General features: G+C 36.6%; 4 protein-coding genes across 4 annotated transcripts; 1 reads left to right on the top strand and 3 right to left on the bottom strand.

Moving 5' to 3' along the window:
- Nucleotides 1-3,119: 3,119 nt before the first annotated feature.
- On the bottom strand, nucleotides 3,120-4,449 carry LOC113752525 (serine carboxypeptidase-like 50). The gene has a single exon (XM_027296638.1). It carries the CDS (start codon nucleotides 4,447-4,449, stop codon nucleotides 3,133-3,135), a length of 1,317 nt encoding a protein of 438 aa, XP_027152439.1. The 3' UTR covers nucleotides 3,120-3,132.
- A 2,277-nt stretch (nucleotides 4,450-6,726) lies between these two features.
- On the bottom strand, nucleotides 6,727-8,481 carry LOC113751625 (serine carboxypeptidase-like 50). Its single transcript, XM_027295695.1, has one exon. The coding sequence runs from the start codon at nucleotides 8,382-8,384 to the stop codon at nucleotides 7,035-7,037; it is 1,350 nt and encodes a 449-aa protein (XP_027151496.1). The 5' UTR covers nucleotides 8,385-8,481; the 3' UTR covers nucleotides 6,727-7,034.
- A 1,028-nt stretch (nucleotides 8,482-9,509) lies between these two features.
- Nucleotides 9,510-12,092, top strand: LOC113753859. Its single transcript, XM_027298123.1, has 5 exons — nucleotides 9,510-9,629; nucleotides 9,788-9,944; nucleotides 10,206-10,287; nucleotides 10,387-10,503; nucleotides 11,496-12,092. The coding sequence occupies exons 2-5, from the start codon at nucleotides 9,796-9,798 to the stop codon at nucleotides 11,544-11,546; spliced, it is 399 nt and encodes a 132-aa protein (XP_027153924.1). The 5' UTR covers nucleotides 9,510-9,629; nucleotides 9,788-9,795; the 3' UTR covers nucleotides 11,547-12,092.
- Nucleotides 12,093-12,375: 283 nt separating this feature from the next.
- On the bottom strand, nucleotides 12,376-17,829 carry LOC113753331 (mitogen-activated protein kinase 9). The gene is made up of 11 exons (XM_027297456.1): nucleotides 17,574-17,829; nucleotides 16,315-16,708; nucleotides 16,098-16,225; nucleotides 15,831-15,890; nucleotides 15,235-15,384; nucleotides 14,971-15,126; nucleotides 14,726-14,863; nucleotides 14,570-14,643; nucleotides 13,390-13,491; nucleotides 13,034-13,292; nucleotides 12,376-12,618 (listed from the first exon to the last, which is right to left on the bottom strand). The coding sequence occupies exons 1-11, from the start codon at nucleotides 17,574-17,576 to the stop codon at nucleotides 12,547-12,549; spliced, it is 1,536 nt and encodes a 511-aa protein (XP_027153257.1). The 5' UTR covers nucleotides 17,577-17,829; the 3' UTR covers nucleotides 12,376-12,546.
- Between the last annotated feature and the right edge of the window lie 1,763 nt (nucleotides 17,830-19,592).

The following is a 19,592-nucleotide window of genomic DNA, read 5'->3' as shown; positions in this document are numbered from 1 at the left end:
TATTCCATTCTAGAGGAGGACTGGAAACCCTGCAAGCAAAACATAGACATTTACAGGTTGCAGCTCTTCTACTGTGTCACGTACGTTGCCTTCTTCTTCTGCTTCTACCTTTTCCTTCTTTTCTCCAGTTCATCATTTTAGACGAACAAAAATTGCAAGCAAGCATATCTGAAGAATACAATAAACGGCTGGACGCAAATATGGGGAGAGTTCTTGTACTAATCTTTATGGCTCTGAAATACCTGCAGCTTGCCCTGCAATTCCATGCCCTATACGAACAACAGTAATGGCAATCATAGTACGGGTTTGTTTGCTTCAAGTTGGCATCTGATCCGGTAGAAGTTAATAGTAATTCTTTCGGTCTCTTTTTTGGGCCAATTTATTTTATTTTCCTCGCATCATTGCTCACTTGGTCTTCTTCATCACAGGCTTGCCTCCAAATGTCATTACATCTCTTGAAATCTACATTATATCTGGTCTAAATAAGACTAACAGAATCTGTGTACTGTTTTCTGTATGAGATTATGATGAAGATTAACTTCTGAGACCTGGGGAATTTGTTTGGTTGAAATCATAAATATCAATGGACGATTGACCGACTGTTTAGGCAATTATGGACAAATAAAACCAATTTCTTCTCGAGGCAACCAGCTCTTATCATACATTTGTTTGGACATGAACTGATTTACATGTAGAAAGCGCTTGGAGAAGAAAATTCAAGAAAAAGTAATTGCATTTTTTGTGAAGGATTTGAAAGATTCTACTGCAAACCCTGTTGATAACTCTGCGTCTCATTGCAACACTGTTGATGTGAAACCCCCTTTTTTTATCCAATTGTTACTCAAATGTCAAATATAATTTTAAATAGACAAAATTAATAATTAGGATTATCAAGAATTTAGAATGTGAGAAAGAGATGAAGAAAAACTACTTTCTTCTATGACTAGTTTTTCTTCTATGACTCCAGAAAAACGTGTGTTTCAGGTTTTGAGTTAGTCAATTGTGACTTACCTACTTAATCGTATGTATGTTGGCTGTAATCAAGGGGAATCTTTGCATAAAAGTCACTTATATATTGATTGTTTACTAGGGAGAAATAATACCGTGGCATGCAAGCCATATTGGTTAAATTTGAAGTTGGCTACAAATTGGGTAACTGATCTTCAAAGTTTGAATTATGTCTGGGTTTTCAAGTTGATTTGTGAATCATGAAATGGACCTTTCATCTGTGAGCAATTTTTACTAAAGTTCGGATCAACATTACTTGGTCTAAAGCACTATTTTAGTTGGACTACAAAATGGTTCAATTCAACTAGTCGATATGTTTTAGTAATTAGATCTCAAATGTTGGTCATTGACCAATTGTGTAAAAAAAAAAAAAAAAAAAAAGCCTCGTGTTGGCATTGTTAAGCTGGTGCCTTTAGAAATGCTTAGGCAATGACTAAATTGTGATTGACCAAGTTAATACAGGGACAACTATCATATAAATAAACTCCAGATTTATAAGTAAGAAAAGTTTTGAAATCGAGGAACCTTCTGGAAAAAAAATTGAAACTTTATAAGTATTTTCTAGGAAGGGGAACCATTCTATTCTTCGGAAACTATTCAAGTACGTTTTATTGAAAATCCATATATGTTTTATAGAATTACTTGAGAAAGAAATAAGTTCTTTAAGAACAAGACATGAGAACTAATTATGGTATACATGTTATTGACAATAGGTTTGAAGCACGTTTAAGGCATGTTAGCAGTTCGAGGTAGGTGGTGCTTACCCCTTTGGGTTTTCTGAAATGTTATATATGAATTTTTCTCAAGTGAATGTTTTATTTTGATATATGCAAATTGGATCATGTATGCCTATTTGAAATTTATTTGTAGTTATGCTATATTAAATAAAATGAGTGGCATACTTTTATGAATTTAAAAGAATTATGCATGTGACATGTAAAATGATTTTAAGTTATCCAAAAGCTCTAAACGATCATGAAATAAACGATATGGGATATAGTCATATCAGTGTGACGATCAAGTGAATATTAGGGAAAATGCTTGATCGGTTATAAATAGTCATTATATGGGTAGATTAAGTGAAGATCAAGGACAATGCTTAATCTACCGCCCTCCTAGAAGAGGTTCAATATCTAGGCGGAATACTCAGAAGCCGAATATTGAGTGTACTTGTTTATGAGCTATATTTATGAAATGAGATGACGTGATTGATATGTTTTATAATTTGCAAGTATGTTTAATGAATACGATCATGTCATGTTACGTGTATTTCTACGCTACGTTCGACGGAAGTCACCTCTAAAACCTGCGAGACTAAGTGCCACGTCGGACGGAGGCCAATTATGTACATACCACTAGCTTTCAATGAAGTATGTTTATATAATATTTGAAATAGGATGACAAATGTTTTTAATTGATGTAGTATGCATGTGGTATGGAGTGACCGAATTTGCAAATGTATATAATATGTATATAGTTACATGATCCGACTGGGGAGTAAGTACTATCTACTGGGCGTACATCGCTCAATCCACGTCTCTTTATCTTTCTTGCAGATCATCAAGGAAGTCAACTCGTGTACATTTAGAAGATAAGTGAGAGAGGTAAATAGATAGATGTTTAAATTTTAGGAAGTTAGAGTAAAGCATTTTGTAGATGCAATTTAGTAAGATGTATGTATTTCATTAGTATTTGTAAGTTCTAAATTTTAGTGAAATTTTATAAGTTATGATCATGATACCTTGTATTTATGGGAGTAAGGTCTCATAGATACGATGTGCCACGTTGCAAATTCGGTCCAAGGACCCGGATTTGGAGCGTGACAGTTGAACTGATTCCTATTTGATCCTTTTTTTTTCCGGGAAGCAGAACATTTTATTTGAACGTATCGATAGAATTCAGGCTACGCCCACATCAAATCTATAATGGCTATTGAAGCTGCTTGTTCATCAGCCAAGATGGCCAAGATGATTAAGTTCTTGGCTTAAGAGTAACAATTGGAGCTAAATTACTAGGTAAATCAAATAATACAAATTATCAATTGGAGTAACAAATATAACAGCACACAACATAAAGTAAATCAAATTTGACACAGTAAAATTTGGTTTGCATGTTGTTCTACTGCTAATTTGCAAAGAGTCCCCTGTCCAAAACCCAGTCTTCTATCATAGCTTGAGAATTCAACGGCTGATCAGTAGGCACAGGGTGTCCCGCATTCAACACCACAACATGACTCAATTTCTCAAACTTCTGCACAGAGCCAGCTAAAGTCTCATTCACTCTCCAAACTTTCCTATCTGCTTCCATGAACTCTCTTAGTCTCTCCCACTTCAGTTTCTTTATCCAAGCCTCATTCGACACCACATTAAGAAGCATATCACACTGTCCCTGGTACAATAAAACCTTAGTTTCCATAACTAAATAGTCAACCATATACCTCACACTCTTCATGATATCCTCGGTTAGTGCATCTTCCACAACATCACTACATCCTTCAAACACAATATTTTCCTTAGCACCTAACGCCTTTTTTACCTCCATATTTGTTAGAAACTCCGCCACTAAATAATCTTGATATGGAACTAACCTTCTAAAATCATATACACTTGCGAAGCCAGTCATGTCTACCAATGTTTGCACCACTGTATCTCTTGCATTAGAAGCCTGAGTCCAATTCCCAATTTGTGTCAATTCAACAGCCTTCTTCTGAAGATTCTCTAAGATTTTCTTCTGCTTATCGTTAATGAATCCAGAATAGTAAGCATTCACAGCATAAGTGGCCGTTTGTGTGGCCGGATCTGTTAGTCCGTTTCCAATAGCTACACCGGCTAAATTGACCCTACTGGAAACTGGCAAAATAGCATTCTTTTTCAATATGTAGTAGCCAAGTGCCGGAACATACTTTCCAGCATAACTCTCCCCAGTAACATAAATTGGCCTCGTTTTAAACATATCATCCAGCTTAATAAACTTCTTGATAGCGATGAGAAGATGCTTCGCAACGTCATGCTGATTTCTTGGGATTTCTTGAGGCGAAGCAGCAATGCTGAATCCAGTTCCAATTGGATTATCAATAAAAAGGACCCCAAATATCCTGTTCCATGCCCCTGGATTAGGCTTAACTGAAACATTAGACGTAACCAGCCACGGACCAAGTTCATAGAAGTTTCCAAGCATGGAGGAGCAGCCAGGGCCACCTTGGAGCCAGATGAGAAGGGGGGTTTGAGATAGGGGTGTGGCCGGCTCTTGTGCCTCGTAGTATGTGTAGAAAAGGGCTGAACCAGTTGTTGAGTTGACTTCCAGGTATCCAGAATTGGTCGGCAGCGCTTCTTTGGGAAGGAGATCGAGAGAGGTGGTTGAGTGTGGTACACGGTGGACGATGGTGAGGAAGAGGAGGAGTTTGAGGAGGTTGCGACAGTGCAGAGGAATTATGAACTCCATTTGAGTTGAGAATAGTGACTACGTAAAGGGTAGTTTTTTTTTTTTTTTTCCAGAATATTGGGTAAGGCAAGAGCTTGAATGGATTTTCAGCAATGAGATGGATGATGATTTATAGTTGGTAAGAAGGGAAAGGAGTCAATGTAAAAACAGCAAAGCCATCACCAAGCCTCCACTTCACATCATCTCATCAGTCAGAACAAAACATCTTGAGAGAATCTGCCTTACCTTGGTGTATAGAAGCTCAATTTGAAAACTGTTCATTAGATTTGAAATTGGAGTCTTAGATCATTCTAATTATATAAATATTTCACATTGACTCCTTAGATTAAATAATCCATGTCTTCAAACGTGACACGCAATTTGCTTCTAGAAATCTAAACAGCCTTTGAAAACATGACACATACATGCTTTCTTGTTAATAATGGCATGCTAGTATGTCAAAATTTTGGTTTTATGCCACTGATAATATGTTATTTTTGGTGTACAGATGTTGTTGTTGTGACAGGTGAAAGAACGTTGGTATACCAAGGTCCTTGCTCTGAGTTTTAAAGATTGTAACCAAACCTGCATTGACAGAAAATTCCCAGAGGGAGGCATTTGTGAACAGCCTGCTCCTGGTTCGCCGTTGGGTTGCTACTGCATAACCAATTGATTTGGAATAAAAGGCTTTGGATTTGAACTTGTAACTTTATTCAACTGCTCTTAATAATGCATTAAGAGTTGTTATGCATTAAGGATCTTTATTTACTAAATAAAAATATCAATATTGGATAATATATTTTGAGTACTTCAAGGCTTTTCTATTGCCGAATTGATAAGTTTGGCGCAATCAAGATTATTATTTTGTAATTCTCTAAGGGCACGCAAGAGAGAGAGCAAGAGAGAGAGCAAGAGCTTATGACCCACCTCGCAAAAGAGATCGAAAACAAACACCATAGATTTGAAAAAAAAAAAATCATAACTTCCCAAATATATATAGTAAAATTGCATATGTATATTTTATTATTTGTTAAGAAAAAATTACTATTTTATTCATTTTTTAAAAGTAAAATAATTATTTTTTTAGGCTCGAGTTTAAGCTCGATTTGACGCTAATTTGAGGTTGAACTCGAGTTCGAGTTCGACTTTGATAAAATTGAATCGAAACTCATCTCGATTAAGCGAAAGGTCGACTTAACTCGACTCATTTATATCCCTAACTATCTTGAAATTCTATAAGGACACCGCACGCCTAGACAGTGCAAGATCTTATGGCCGAATCTTGCAAAAGAAAATGTAAATAATCTATTGATATCTACACTTTTATGCCAATTGTTTATTTTTCTTCACTACAATAAAATGTTTTCTCAAATCAAATCATCCTTGGAAGGAGCAAGAATCTACAAACGAACCAGTAATAAAATAAAAATCGATTCTTTACCACCAAACATTAAAATAATTTCCCTGTAGAGCCAGAATACGTACGCAGCATTAATAGTAGCAGTAGCATGACTACATATAACAACAATTACGCAGCAACAAACCTCTAGACAAATAAATTTCATTTTCTTCGATAAATGAAGTGATTAGAGGCACACTTTCGCAGGGGAGACCCCAAATAACCTTAGTGACATTGTTGAGCTGCTACGTATGATGGGCTATGGTAGAAAACAGAAAATGAACGGTGCTTGGTGGCTGGAATTCACCCAACAACCTCTTGGGTGTTGGTACCATGTCTTGGTCAAGAACTTTGGTATCATTAATGTCTTGCTTTCATCTTGCCACTTAATTGTGGCTTTCTATGACGGGAAATCCCTTCGGCTCCTCCTTTCTTTAGATTAAGTTAAAGTAGGTTATACAAATGTTATCGTTACGATAAAAAAAATAAGAATAAAAGTTTTTGGGGAGTAAATTTCAATTAGCTTCATAAAAAGTTTAAGAGCTCAACTGGTTGATTGCAAACGACGTCGTCGTTCAGTCGGCAGATTGCTTGACGTCCTATTTGTCTTTGAATAGGAGCTGTTCGGTAAAATGTCTCCAAGAGCTTACATGAACATCAGTCTTGATATAGTTGCTTTTGTTACAGTAATTACCTCAGCCTACTCCAACAAGCTGATTAATTTCTTCTTCGGAATTCAGTTTATTACTCGGGAAATTATATACCGTACGTGCAGGATTTTCTATGTTTACATAATCGCCGTGTCTAAGCCAGTAAAGAAGTTTTCAGAAGTATACTGCTGAATCTTTATGTTCTTGCAAAAAAGGGAGCTGGGGTACAGGAATTGTGAAGACAGACGATTATCAGCAGCTCTACCACGGGAACTTGCAGAAATGTCTGCAAATTTTTTAAGCTGAAGTCCTGTATAGGCTTTGTAACATAACAAAAAAAACGTAGTAGTGGCAGAATCGGATTCTGAGTAAACTATAGATCAATGGTTCCCAAAACCAGATGACACACAAGTGTGACTAATTTAGAGGCTGCTTCTACAGAGAAGAGTGTAGTTAAGTTCTGGTTTCTGAAATTAACAGCTCACTTCGGTCAGACATTCTTATGCTTGGAGCTGAATTACTATTACAACAAATAATGCAGCACACTACAGCTAAAATTAAAGCGAGCCACTAACATTGGCGTGCAATTTGTTAATCTGCTGATCAGCAAACAATCCCTTCTCCAGAACCCAATCTTCTATCATTGCCTGAGAATTAACTGCCTGATCAGTAGGCACAAGATGTCCAGCACCCAACACTACCACATGGCTTAAACTCCCCAGCTTCTGCACATAACCAGCTAATTTCCCATCCACCTTCCACACCTTCCTTGTTGCTTCCAAAAACTCTCCAATTTTCTCCCACTTCAATTTCTTCACCCACGCCTCAGTTGACACCACGCCGTCTCTCAAATCGCAGTGTCCCTGATACAACAAAACCTTTGTATTCTTAACCAAATAGTCAACCATGTATCTCACACTCTTCATCACATCTGCATGCAATAACTCGCCCACAGCATCACTACATACTTCAAAAACAATGCTTTCCTTCGCCCCTAGCGCCTTTCTGACCTCCACATTAGCCAAGAACTCGGCTACTAATTGTTCTTGATAAGGAATTAGCCTTCTGAAATCATACAAAGTAGCCAAGCCAGTCATCTGCTGTAATTCGTCTAACACCCTGCTTCTTGCATTTGTAGCCTCGCTCCAGTTGCGATTTTGAGTTAATTCAACAGCCTCCTTCTGAAGATCCTCCAACACCTTCTTCTGCTTATCGTTCACGAATCCAGAATAATAAGCATTCAAAGCATGAGTAGCCACTTGTGTAATAGGATCAGTCAGTCCATTCCCTATTGCAACTCCCTGCAAATTCAGCCTCTCAGAAACTGGCAACTTAGCATTCTGTTTCAATGCATAGTATCCAAATCCCGGAACATATTTTCCAGCATAACTCTCTCCAGTTACATAGACAGGCCTCGTCTTGAACGAATCATCCAACATCAAAAACTTCTTGATCGCAATGAAAAGATGTTTCGCGACATCATGTTGATTTCTTGGGATTTCTTCAGGTGAAGCAGCAATGCTAAATCCAACTCCAATAGGATTATCAATAAAAAGCAGCCCAAAAATCCTATTCCAAGGCCCTGGATTAGGCTCAACTGACACGTTAGACGAAACCCGCCAGGGGCCGAGTTCATAGAAGTTTCCAAGCATGGAGGAGCAGCCAGGGCCACCTTGGAGCCAGATGAGAAGTGGGGTTTCAGAGAGGGGTGTGGTGGGCTTTTGTGCTTCATAAAAGGTGTATAATATGGCTGATCCTGAAGTAGAGTTGATAGTCAGGTAGCCAGATTTTGTTGGCAGGGCTTCCTTGGGGAGAGGGGATGGTGTAGAGGATGAGATTTGAGGTGGTAGGTGGAGAAGAAAGGCGGCGAGGAAGAGGAGGAGATGGGGAAGAAATGAATCTTTCATTTCAGCCGGAGAGCGGAGTACTGACTACTGAGTAGGACTATACCAGTACAACAGCGGTGCTTGGATGGCATTTGCACTGAGTTGATTGAAAGCCAGGATATAAAACTGTAAAGTTGTCAAAGTCCGACAATTCAGAGGTTCTGGTCCCAATGAAATACTGGCAGATGGTGAGAAGATTTACCAAAGAAATTTGTGTAATTGCTGGATAGTGACAACGGGGAAATTGCAAATAAAAATAGCCCTAAACTGAAGTCTTCAATTCAGTACTGCCGCATCTTTGGAATATAGCATTTGGACCAATGATTCTTCACCAAATTGGTCAATGATCCAATTTCATCTAATCATATTTTTTTAGCTTATAAAGTCATGGGCACGAGTTATGTCGTCCCATTTCATGTCTTCTTGCAGATCAGATTTGAGATTTCTTTATTGCGTCCAAGATTTTGATATTTTGTATTGAGGACTTGAGCATGAGCTTTATCGAGTAGGAAAGAACAACCAATATGGTAATAAAGACCTCTTTAGGAACTTTCAGGCATCGGAAATTTATAGGTCGAAATCAAGTTCCAACACATTACAAGTCAATTTGGTGTTGGATTACATAAATTTTGGCATTGGACTCAATTGTCACTAAGAAAATCAAAATATTTGTATTTCTTGGAAAAAGATTGACAAAGGGGCAAGTTATGGTATCTTGATATAAAGGGCATTTCTATTTAATTTTATTCAATACACTACATTTATATAGTACATTATATTACTGTATTCATATCTTTTAGCGTTCGAATATTCGGTTGGTAATACATTTGTGGCAAAATCGAAAGTCATACAAATTGGATCAAGGCTAGATAAAGCAATTGATTTTCAATTAAGTCAAATAAAAAAACCAAGCAACTGAATTTACATCATTTCATCTCGATTTGGATTTTAATTTGATTTTAATGAATAGTATAGTGCATCCCATTACAAACTTTTAATGCTAGAATGATAATTAAAAATGTGATCGAAGTTCAAATTGATTGTTTTTTAAATATGAGGGACGAATATATAAATTAGAGAAATTTGAAGACTACGTTATGAACGTGTCCCATCCACCCCACATCTACAGCAGTAACATGTCATGAAGTACTAGCTACTAATCGCCTATTGCGGCGTCGTTTTACCTGCTGATTCAGTCCATTGTCGTCCCCAGAGTTCTGCTGGAAACTCCGCTCTCGTTTCACCTGCTACTTTAGCTTCTCACAAGTAACTTTGTCTCCAGTCTCCATCGTTCACACACATAAATTCACAGGAACTTGCATGTTTTTACGTGTAAAAAGAAAAACAAGTTGCATTTATATGCAAATAGCATACCATGAAGATGAACTGTTTGACAAAATGTCTGACTGAAGCTTTGCTTGTAGGAGATTAGATGGCCCTCTGGTGGTTACTGAACATGAATATGAGGCTGTATGATGGGTGGAAGGAAATTTTGAAAATTCAGAAGTTCAGGAGAATAGTAGGTTACACTGGATTTTATTGTTTCACTGCCCTCATCAGCTATGCCTACACCAGCAACACGTAAGTTCAATCCCTTCTTACAGAAAATTTTGGATTACTTACAAAAATGGAGAAATTTACGTGCAAGAACTTTCTGGGATTTTAAGTTATCGAAAAATTTAGAGCTGGGTTTTTATATTTTGGTGAATATGGCTTGCTTTGGACCATTTAAATCCTGAAACTTATCATTTCAGAGGGGAAAAAATAGAGAACGGAAAAGGATAGGAAAAAAAAGTGAAATGCATGCTTAATCATATTTGTGTTGTTAATCTGGTATTGCAGAACAAGGGCTGGGTACTCTCGGGGTGACCAATTCTATGCATCTTATCCGGCTGGCACTGAGCTCTTAACTGACACTGCCAAGGTATGTTGTATGATTGGGAATGTTATGTATTTTATGCTAATTATTGTTGTTTTGAGAAGTATTTGTTGATTGTAGTGATGAATATTTGGTTTTCGATAGTTATACAAAGCGGCACTTGGTAATTGTTTTGAAGAGGAAGAGTGGGGACCTATTGAATGGTTGGTTTTGGCTAAACATTTTGAACGCCAAGGGAAATCTCCATATGCATATCATGCAGTAAGTCAAAAGTTTGATCACTATCTGCCTTTTTTCACCATATGCATATATAATGATAGTTATTGAGTTTGCACTTCTGAAAAGATGTCTCTATTCTGTTTTACAGCCTAACGATCTTTGTTTGAATAGCTCTATGTTGCTTGTAACAATGGTTGGTTGTTGGGGAAAAATTGGTGCTAGTTTACAACATTGTGATTAATTCCGTACTCCATAGTGGTGTCCTGATGATCTTAGATGTTGAATTAAAGGCTTATAGTTATGTCTTCTTTAGATGAGAACATCTTCTTAAATGAATATAGATGACATGTCATACTGAGAAATTAAGATAAAATTTGAGGTAGTGATAATTTGAGGCGGTATTCTGTGGTGCTTGTTCTTTTGCATCTCAGTTTAGGCCAGTTAGTAAGCTGACTTTAGATTCTTGCCGAGGCCTTTGATCCACCCCAGTAAAGGTTCAATATCTTTCATGAGTTTCTAGAACCAACTGCACTGAACTTGCTCCACTAGGTGTAGAGATTTCTAGTCTGAAGCCGGTAATGGAAGAAACCCCACATGACATGAATGCCTGAAGAAAAGGAAACTTTGGCCTAATTGATGTTGCTGCAAATCTGATATATCCTTAGAAAAACTTTCAAAATTTCTTGTTAATCTTCTCAAAAAGTCAACTGTCAGATCGCGGACAAGTATAATTACGCATGTCTCATCAACTAGTAAAATATGTATGTGCATCTCCATGTGGTCTGATAGAATCCGAATTGTAGAATACTACATGTTTTTGGAACTGCTGATTCTTTTACATATAATGCTTATTCTGAAAATACACAAGTGTCTTATCCAATAAAGCTTCTTCTTCTTCCTTTTTTTTCAAGGAAAAAATTTATATGAGGCTGCAAACTTTATTGTGTTTGTTCCCTCTGGTAAAGTAGTAGTTGTGGATGGTTTTGCACACTTTAATCTAACTAATATTCTGAAACAATCTTTCACTGCTGCAGCAATACATGGCACACCTTGCCTCCCATGGACAAGTTGATGGAAGTGGTTAGCCCCAAAGATGCCAACACTCAGCAGTAATAATATGTTACGGGGGACATGCGACCAAAGTGAAAGAAGCAACACATGCTCTTGATTAATGACTTCAAAGTGCAATCTGATTCACAGAGAAGTATGTTGTATACTTTTTAGTTGCATGAACAAATTATCCACAACTCAGCAAAATGTGCACGTAAAGCTGAAGTTTGTGCGCCTTCTATTACTTGATTGTAGCTTCCCTAGAGGTGCAAGTAGCAGTATCATTTACTTCCTAGAGCTTCCCCTCGAGGGCAGAAATCCACCGATGGAGTATATCGTCTATCCTTTCAGAACAATCTGCTTGTAGTTACATTTGACGGCTAAGCAGTGATTGAGGATATGGTTTATCCTTCCACAATATTTTTTAAGGTTTGTGGGGATGCAGAATGCTCTGATGGAGTATATAGTTTATTCTTTCATAAAAATCCGTCTAGTCACATTTGCTGGCTTGTGGGGAAGCAGAGATGTACTGATGGAGGATATGGTTTATCCTTCCAGAACAGTTTCTTTGTTCTGTTTTCAGCACAAAAGAACAGCATATGTAGAGCTAAACAAGAATTAAAAACCTAATCTGGTTGAGGCTAATCTAGATCAGGCATTGACTTCATTGTTGATTTCTTCCAAGCAATGATTATGCCGATTTGAAACGAATGATTATGTCAATTTGAAACGATACATTCTTTTCAGGTTTTAGCCACAAATTTGCGGAATTCTTTCTACCTTCTACTGATTTGCGCAAAGGTGTAGTGTGCATGGTGTGCCAGCACTTGATACATTGACCAGAACAAGGACACAGCACAAAGATTTCACAAGTCAGAAAAGAAAATCTGTAACGTGATTCCTATTGAGTTACGCCAGAATGATTGTTGACAGTTTAACAACAATGAAAGTGGTAAAGTTGGTAGCATACATCAGCAACTACAGAATCACACTTGAGACATTAGCAACAAATCTTAATTAGCCAAACTAAACCTATCAAGCATACAAAGCTGGCACCTTCTCTGACAATCCACCAATCCCATTCATGCGTTGCTTGGAAAGTGCATCCTGGGGGCAATGCAGATAGAAAAGAAAGCAAAATTTAGAACTATCATTCTTTTCATGCTCGCATTTGAATCCCTGTCGCATAACTTTGAATTTAAACTAGAAGAATAAGAAGAATAAACTCAACAGTAATGTGGTTCCCCACCCCTTGAACGGATGGAGGAGGAAAATAGGGAAAAAGGAGAAGACCTCCAACCCTTACCGATTGGAGAAAATTGGAAAAAAAAAATTCAATTGGGTATATTATTAGGCTTCTTGTAGTGAAGATTGGTGTTTTCCTCTTTCTCGCTCATGCTTACTGAAGCACCACTACACTAGCACACCAAGTTTTTTTCAAGTCTATTTGCTTGATCCCCTTTTTTGTATTCGTTTAGTTACTGCTGACAAGGCCATACATCATAGGGTATAGGACACTTACCTCACAACCGCCACTTTTAACTTCAATGCACTTGGAAGCACTAATACTAGAACTTCTTAATATACAACGTGCACTATAGCATGGTCTACTACGGCAATTGGGCAAAGCAACCATACTAGAATTAGCAGATTCTGATTCTTTCTTCTCCTCTGATCTTGGAGGGCTCTGGAGGCAAGTACGTGCAACAGCATCCATTGCATGTTTTTCGAGTTCTTCTTTCTGGTCTGGATCCTCGTCTATAGGTGCACAAACCCTCTCCCTGTTGATAGAAGAAAAGGCTGGTCATGAAAAAGGGGACCTTCTTGTAGAATTCAGATTCTTCTACATTACATTTAGTCACATGCAGAACACCTCACCTGGGCAAAGAAGCATACCGCCTCAGTAGTGGAAGCCTTCTCATTCCTTTACCAAAGTGCCCCTCAAGATGGTCAAATTGCCGCTTAAATTGATCAATCCCACTGAAAAACAGAGATGTCAACTAACATTCCATGAAAAATGAATTCCCAGCGCACGTTACAAGGAGAAAGCAGCACAAGCATAGTTAATAAAAGACCTACAAAACATGCAACAGCATACTGTGAAGTGACATAATATAACCCTATGCAACTTAATCACCATCAGCCTACATCCATTTTTAGGGGTCATATTAAAACTGCATGGTAGTCAGCAATGTTATCTTAACTCTATCCCAGAAAGTAATTCACAAAGGAAAAGAAAAGCTTAAATATGCAAATTTTGAGACAACACCTAAAAATGGGAACATGTAGTTCATATGTATGAGAAGATCCAGTATTATGGTTACTCCTTCCATTTCGAAAGATATCAAAAATGTACATGTCCAGGTTCAACTACTGAGAAAGAAAACTAATTCATTGTCATATGAAAATCGTCTGAATGATTGTGTTACTTGGCTTAAATGATAGTAAATCTTTGGTGGTGATATCAATGTTTGTGTCAAGACAGCCCAGCAAAGTTAAAAGTACTTTCGGACATCCTATTGGTATCAATGTGACTAAACCTTCCAAATAGAAGCTGTTCAGAAGGAAGATGCAACCAAGCTTGCCCCACGCACAATGGAATGCATGCAATTCACCAGGCTTAAGACACAATGGTTCCCATTTTCAATTCATCCTGAACCATAATATACGAGCAGAATCAACAGGAACCATAATATACCAGCAGAATCAAGAGGGGTCAGGCAGGTGTAGTTTTCTGTTCACAAAACCTGAAGCCACAGTATGCAACTCCTATTTTTACATTTTACTACTAAATCCTAGCATTCAACGCTTGAGGATCCAGTGGATAACAGAATCCAGCTCCTAAATTATTTCTTTTTTGAAAAAGAAGATTTACTAAATACATAGAATCACTTGAAGAAGGTTCCAAGACAGTGGGGTACTTATTTGTAAGAAAAATAAAAGAGTGCGTGGAAGTAACAAGAACAAAAGAATGTTGACATAGCTCTATAAGAAAACAAAATTATGCAAGTAAATAAATAGATGTATAGTCAGTGGAAACTATTTTGAAAGGCCCAACCTGGGATACATAAAGCTAGTTTGATCCACGCCAAGAAGATACTCCTGGAGCATCTGGGGATGATACTCCAAGATCTGTTTTCCTTAAATTTGATCAGAGTAAGTACTGGTAACAGATAAAGAATACATTAAATAAGATCTATTGCAATGCTCGCACCTCTCTGTATATTAGCTCTCTCACATCATCCTTTGACAGTTTTCTCCTTTCAAAAGCAAATTCAAATTTTGAAATGGGATGAGTGGATGGTTCCTCTTCAACATTCGCCAAGCCATAAAAATATGGATCTGCCAAGGCCTGCAGGAATATAGCACATAGATATCGGTATACCATTCTAATGAACATAACACTACCTGACTAATTGACAAATTTAACATTAGAAATTTGCTTTTACTAAAGCTTACCTCTTCAGCAGATATACGGTCTCTGGGATCAAATGCAATCAATCGCTCCAATAATTTAAGAGCCAGTGGATCAGCATTTGGGATTTTCTGTGAGAGGGGCACTGGTGTTTTTTTCCTCATGCTACTTAAATATCTTCTGGCCTTATCATTTTTTATCTGAAAACATCATCAACAAAAAATTATTCGCAAACAAAAAGTATTCATAATTGTATTAAAGTAAAAATTACAGCCAATGCCAACTAAAATAATTGACAGAGAACAAACCCTTGCAATGGATTCAGCAGCAGGAGTACCAAGCAGATCAGTTATGAGATCCAACTGGTGAACCACATTCTTTCCAGGAAACAGTGGTTTTCCCAAAAGCATTTCAGCATATATGCATCCTATACTCCAGATATCAATAGCGGGGGTATACTGCAAAAATTTACATGTCAGACAATGATAGACAAATTGAAACCACAAAAGACCTATAAATTGTGAAACAATAGTTGATTTTTCAGCAAATATGCGTCCTATACTCCAGATGTCAATAGCAGGGTATTCTGCAAAACATTATGTGCTACACTATGATAGATGAATTGAAACTGCAAAACACCTATAAATTGTGAAACGATAATTGATTTTCAGCAAATATGCATCCTATGCTCCAGACATCAGTACAGGGGTATACTGCAGAAAGTAACATTTTACACAACTGGAACTGCAAAAGAACTATAAATTGTGAAACAACAATCGACTTTCCAATAAGAATAATCAACAATCTATCAACTTAAAGAAGAAAACAAGACCAAACTGTCATATCAGGAGAGTGACCATAAGATGTGTCTGTACAATCTTACCAACAAAATGTAATTACTTACTTTGGAGAAGAAGGACCCACAGAGTTCAGGAGCACGATACCATCGAGTTGCTACATAATCCTTCAATAATCAGCATATAAGTAAGAAATTACTAACAAGAAATTTAAATTCTCAAACTCAGTAAGTAGTAATAATATGCATTTCCAATGTTCCAATTGTAAAGCTCTATCCTCATTTTAGAAGGACATCGCTTGTAGAATTTTGGTATGAAACAAAGCAAAATAATGATTTTAAATTAGCAGAAGGCTGCACTACTTAAATACTTACAGTCCAAAATACTGCTGATGGAGTATCACCAAATGATGCACGAGCAAGGCCAAAATCGCAGATCTTCAACTTGCAGTCTGCATTGGCAAGGATGTTTTTAGGCTTCAAATCTCGATGGAACACATTTGCTGCAAAAAGAACGGTGAGTTAGGAAGTGGCACAGAGATATAGAGCAAAAGTACGTTAAGCACCAGTATAAGACAGGACAATAGCCAACCTGAATGAATATACTTTAATGCTCTAAGTAGCTGATACAAAAAGAACTGAAAGTGTCCAGGAGTGAGATCATCATTCGTCTTAATAACATGATGGAGGTCAGTTTCCATCAGCTCGAAAACCACAAATATATCCTTGAACTCCCTTCGACAAGGAGGCAACATTATATGCTTAATTTCTACAATATCTGGGTGACGAAGCAGCCTAAGGAGCTTGATTTCCCTAAGGATTCGGGTAGCCTCAGAAACATGCTCAAAAACATCAGTTATCTTTTTTATCGCTACCTTCTCCCCAGTGTGAGTATCAACTGCAGCTGCAACAACACCATAACTTCCCTTGCCAACCACCTCTTGAATTTCATATTGGTTTGCTTCACCATATTCAGTGAAGAATTCCTTAAAAGGAGTATGCCGTAAAGTAACAAATTAGTATCAGAATCATGCATTTATGAGCAAAATAAATAAGAACCGCAAAAAAAAAAATAAACTATGTTTTGTTTCTCAGTTTAACCCTTTCTTACGTAGTAAAAGATTTTAGATATGATGAGTATCTAGCATGAACATGCCGTGCTTTAATACATGTATGCCTCTCCACCTAAAACAACACTAGATCTACTGATAACTAGTTGCCTACTTGCTTCAACCTCAAAAGCGAAGCTAATCTTCTACAAAATTCAAGCTAAGAATAAGATACTAGGCTAGTTATGTTGCAAGAAAACAATCTTAGATCGACAGTCGGCATTGCTCAGAAGCAGAATAATCTGAAAATTACACATAACCAAGAGCTTGGAGAGAAGCCCCAGAAATAATAGCAATATCAAATCAAGTAAAGAATTATTAGATCTCATATAAAAAACTAAACTTGGATACTTTTGAGCTAAATTATTGCAGGCCATGATGATGTAACAAACCAGTCGAGAATTTTAAATAACCTCAGTAACTTGAGATGTAGTACAAAACACAATTTTTAAGAAAAGATGTAGTATAGGCGAGCTCCCAAACGGGCATCTCAAGACGAAGCAGATAGAAACAGTGCCAGAAATGAAATTAAAATATATATATATATATATATATATATATATAAAACAAACAAGGATAAAAGAAACAAATCTACCTTGAATTATTATATTCTTAACAAATTTGAGAACCCTCTTAGCAGAATAGAAGAAAGCCAAATTCAGACTCATGTTCATAATGTTTCTACAAATTTAATATGAACCCAGAAAATTGGACCAAAGAAAGTTAAATTCAAGAATCTTACCATTTCTACGTCAATTTGGGGAAGGCAGAGAACCCTTTACTTCTTTCTCCTACAAGAATTCAAGCCTGGAAGCATAAAGGGTTCTGAGATAATCCTCCCCCAAGTAGCCGGGGAGAAGGCTGATATATATTATATGAAGAGAGATGACGAGGTAAAGAAAGAGGAAGAAATGTTTTATATAATTCCATCAAAGTACGCGAAATACAGACTAGCCAATGACCACTTCAAAAAGTAGTCTGAACGGTTGCCATGCGAAAGCTTGATGTAAATCTGTACCCTGAATTTTCGGACGCCATACGCCAGCTTGATATAAAGTTGTACCCTGAATTTTCGGAAAATAAAATAATCATGGAAAATCTATTTTGTTTTTTATTCTTTGGGATAATTTCAAAAAAACTCCCTCGAAACTTCTGACAATTGCAATCACCTTCCCTAAAATTTGAAAAATAAAGAAATCTCTCTGAAAAAGTATGTCTTGGTAAGCACCAAAACTTGGTGATGTTAGATCGAAAAGTCCAGTGAATTTATATTGTCACTATTTGATTTCTAAAACATATCAAAGGCCAAAAGAAGTCAAATATCATCATTGTCTATTAGGTAAAAATTTTAAGGTAGTTTATTTTTTGAGCAATTTTAAGATAGTTCTTTTTAAGAAAATCTAAATCACATTTTATTTAAAAAAAAATTGGGAATGGAATATAATGTGGATGAGATTAGACCTTTCAAACAAAGAAATATTAGCAAGAAATCATTTAGTTTTTTACCTCTTAAACTAATTTTTACGTGTTTTCCTATAATACTAAGGGAGGTTAGCATAATTTTCACAACGACAAGAGAGGTGATCACAATTGTTACAAACCTCCGAGAAGGTTTCTAAAATTATGCCATCAGTTTTTTTGATGAGGATTGATCAAGGGTAAGATCGTAATTAACTGGTTACTATTTCCATACGTGCCTCACTAGTTTGCCTGCCCTCTAATGGATCGTGTTCGCTTGTCCAACTTGTACGAAGAAATTGGGTTGAAAAGTCTAATTCATTTCTACAAATATGACGCAAGTTTGCCCTGAAAGACTAATTCATATCATTGGACAGCATTTTTTGGCAAAAATTAAAAAGTTATTTTAAAATTTTCGGATTAACCTTTTCGATACCGATAACATATACACAGTCAGTATTAGATGAATAATAATTATGTAAAAATTGAATTTTATGTCATGAATCCAACGTGTATACATTACTGTTAATGTACATAAGACTTACGCATTTTTTAACATATACTTTCAATCCACTTTTATCTCACCTGCACCTTTTCCATAAAGGTATTGCAATATAAGATCCCGTTTGGATTGCATTTTCCGTCATTTTTCATGGAAAAATTACTGTAATGATTTGATGTATGTGAGTAAAAAAGGTAATAGAGAAATGTGTTCACGAAAAATGACGAAATTTTTCTACGGAAAACAGCAATCCAAGCAAGGCCTTTTTCAAGTTACTCCAAGTTTGGCTCAATATAATTATGCTTTTATTCTATTTTGTACTATTGTTGTACAAAAACATAATTTTGTTATATTGGTAAAAAAAATTATGTATGAGAAAAAAATATTTAACATATAAAAGATATATCACTAACATATAAAATACAATAATTTAATACTATTGTACAACAAATATTCTAACAAATACAACAACTAGGAGAAAACACAACTATCCTAGCCCTAGGTATCACTATTCAATAGTAATACATCTCCACACTTGCTTTTAAATTTAAAGGGCGTGTGGACCTCACGAGCCGAAAAAAAAAAGAATTGAATATGTCAGATCAGTCCATATCATAATGATTCCGCGGCTAATTACGGGTAGGTGCAGAAGATCTACCAGCCAGGACCGTCATTGCCACATCTGAGTTATTGGAGGGGCCGGAAAAGGTAGACCACGTTTATTATTTATTTTTGTGGGGTCTAAAAAAGGCTGCATTCTTTATTATTGTGGCCTGTGGGGTGGTTATTGACCAATGTGAA

This window comes from Coffea eugenioides, chromosome 11 (assembly GCF_003713205.1).
Source record: "Coffea eugenioides isolate CCC68of chromosome 11, Ceug_1.0, whole genome shotgun sequence".
Taxonomy (NCBI): domain Eukaryota; kingdom Viridiplantae; phylum Streptophyta; class Magnoliopsida; order Gentianales; family Rubiaceae; genus Coffea; species Coffea eugenioides.
Note: the sequence above shows the minus strand (reverse complement) of the source record. Positions and strands in the feature narration are given on the sequence as shown.

Bases quoted from the DNA above. Each gene is read 5' to 3' on its own strand.
- LOC113752525 (XM_027296638.1), bottom strand. From the start codon at position 4,449: ATGGAGTTCATAATTCCTCTGCACTGTCGCAACCTCCTCAAACTCCTC.
- LOC113753331 (XM_027297456.1), bottom strand. The intron at 14,864-14,970 runs GTAAGCTTTAGT...ATATTCCTGCAG, and splicing joins ACCGTATATCTGCTGAAGAG to GCCTTGGCAGATCCATATTT. The intron at 13,492-14,569 runs GTTGGGCCTTTC...TCTGTTTTTCAG, and splicing joins ACTAGCTTTATGTATCCCAG to TGGGATTGATCAATTTAAGC.
- LOC113753859 (XM_027298123.1), top strand. From the start codon at position 9,796: ATGGCCCTCTGGTGGTTACTGAACATGAATATGAGGCTGTATGATGGG. The intron at 9,945-10,205 runs GTAAGTTCAATC...CTGGTATTGCAG, and splicing joins TATGCCTACACCAGCAACAC to AACAAGGGCTGGGTACTCTC. The intron at 10,504-11,495 runs GTAAGTCAAAAG...TCACTGCTGCAG, and splicing joins CTCCATATGCATATCATGCA to CAATACATGGCACACCTTGC.
- LOC113751625 (XM_027295695.1), bottom strand. From the start codon at position 8,384: ATGAAAGATTCATTTCTTCCCCATCTCCTCCTCTTCCTCGCCGCCTTT.